The sequence below is a fragment of the Phaethon lepturus genome, unplaced genomic scaffold (assembly GCF_000687285.1).
Source record: "Phaethon lepturus isolate BGI_N335 unplaced genomic scaffold, ASM68728v1 scaffold52728, whole genome shotgun sequence".
Classification (NCBI taxonomy): Eukaryota; Metazoa; Chordata; class Aves; order Phaethontiformes; family Phaethontidae; genus Phaethon; species Phaethon lepturus.
In genome coordinates this window covers 7,608-8,499 of record NW_010560805.1, presented here as the reverse complement: position 1 = coordinate 8,499, position 892 = coordinate 7,608, and the positions used below count along the sequence as shown (strand labels likewise).

Here is an 892-nt window from a genome sequence, read left to right as displayed (position 1 = left end):
GGCGCGCGGCGAGGCGCCTCTGAGACCGCTGCCGAGTCCCGCCGGGCCGGGCCGGGAGGGAGGCCTGTGCGATGGCAATGGGAAGCCCAGCGTGGTGGTGGATAGCTCTGTAGGGTGCCAGGGGGGAGCCCAGTGTGGCAGTTAGCCCTACACAGGACATCATACGCTCAGCCACGTGCACTAACTTTAGTTAGCACTTCAGAATTACCTGAGGTGGAGCCTCACTTCGTGCTGTTTCTTTCTGGCTGTTCCCTAAGCCTTGGGTTTTTTGTTTGTTTGTTTGTTTTTCAGATTTACGGCCAAGGGTCTGGCCTGGACTGTAGGCACCACGTCCAGAAATTAAACTTGCTGCAGGGTGAGGCAGTGGAAGCAGTTGGTTGGACATCTCGGTAGAGTGTTTAATCTTTACCTGCTTGTTTCTTTTGATGTGCTACAGTTGATGCATGTCTTCACACGTGGGGTGCCTGTTACCTAACTGGAGCTCACAGGGTTTTCTGTCCTGTTGTAAAGCCATGACTTGTTCCTATGAGGTCACGACAGAACTGGCACAAGGTATTTGTTAGGTTTATTGTCCTGGCATGTTCCTTTTGACAAGGATTTTTTTTCAGATTAGTCGATCAATAATGTGTGTTGGTCAGACCTTTACCCATTCAAATATATGCAATAGTTGCAAAATTTGGTTTTGTTTGGTTTTGTTTTAATTGGTCTTTCTTATTTACTGTTTGATGAGCTGAGATGTCCATCTTACAGACTGACAAGCAGTGCAGAGGCGCATCCTCAGAGAGAAAACATCCTGCCCTCTAAGCCGTTGCTAACTAACTGCTGCCATTCAGTGGTTTCACACTGTGAATCTCTTGAATAGCTGCTACTATTGATAAAAAGACTTATTTAG

At 47.6% G+C, this 892-nt stretch overlaps 1 protein-coding gene across 1 annotated transcript in view; it reads left to right on the top strand.

The window, feature by feature from the left end:
- Window positions 1-291: 291 nt before the first annotated feature.
- Window positions 292-892, top strand: part of LOC104625979 (chromosome unknown open reading frame, human C5orf45) — a gene marked incomplete at its 5' end in the record, with an annotated part of 3,349 nt that continues 2,748 nt past the window's right edge. Inside the window, one exon of the mRNA XM_010293772.1 lies at window positions 292-389. Coding sequence (XP_010292074.1) covers window positions 292-389 — 98 coding nt within the window. The remainder of the gene's footprint in view (window positions 390-892) is intronic.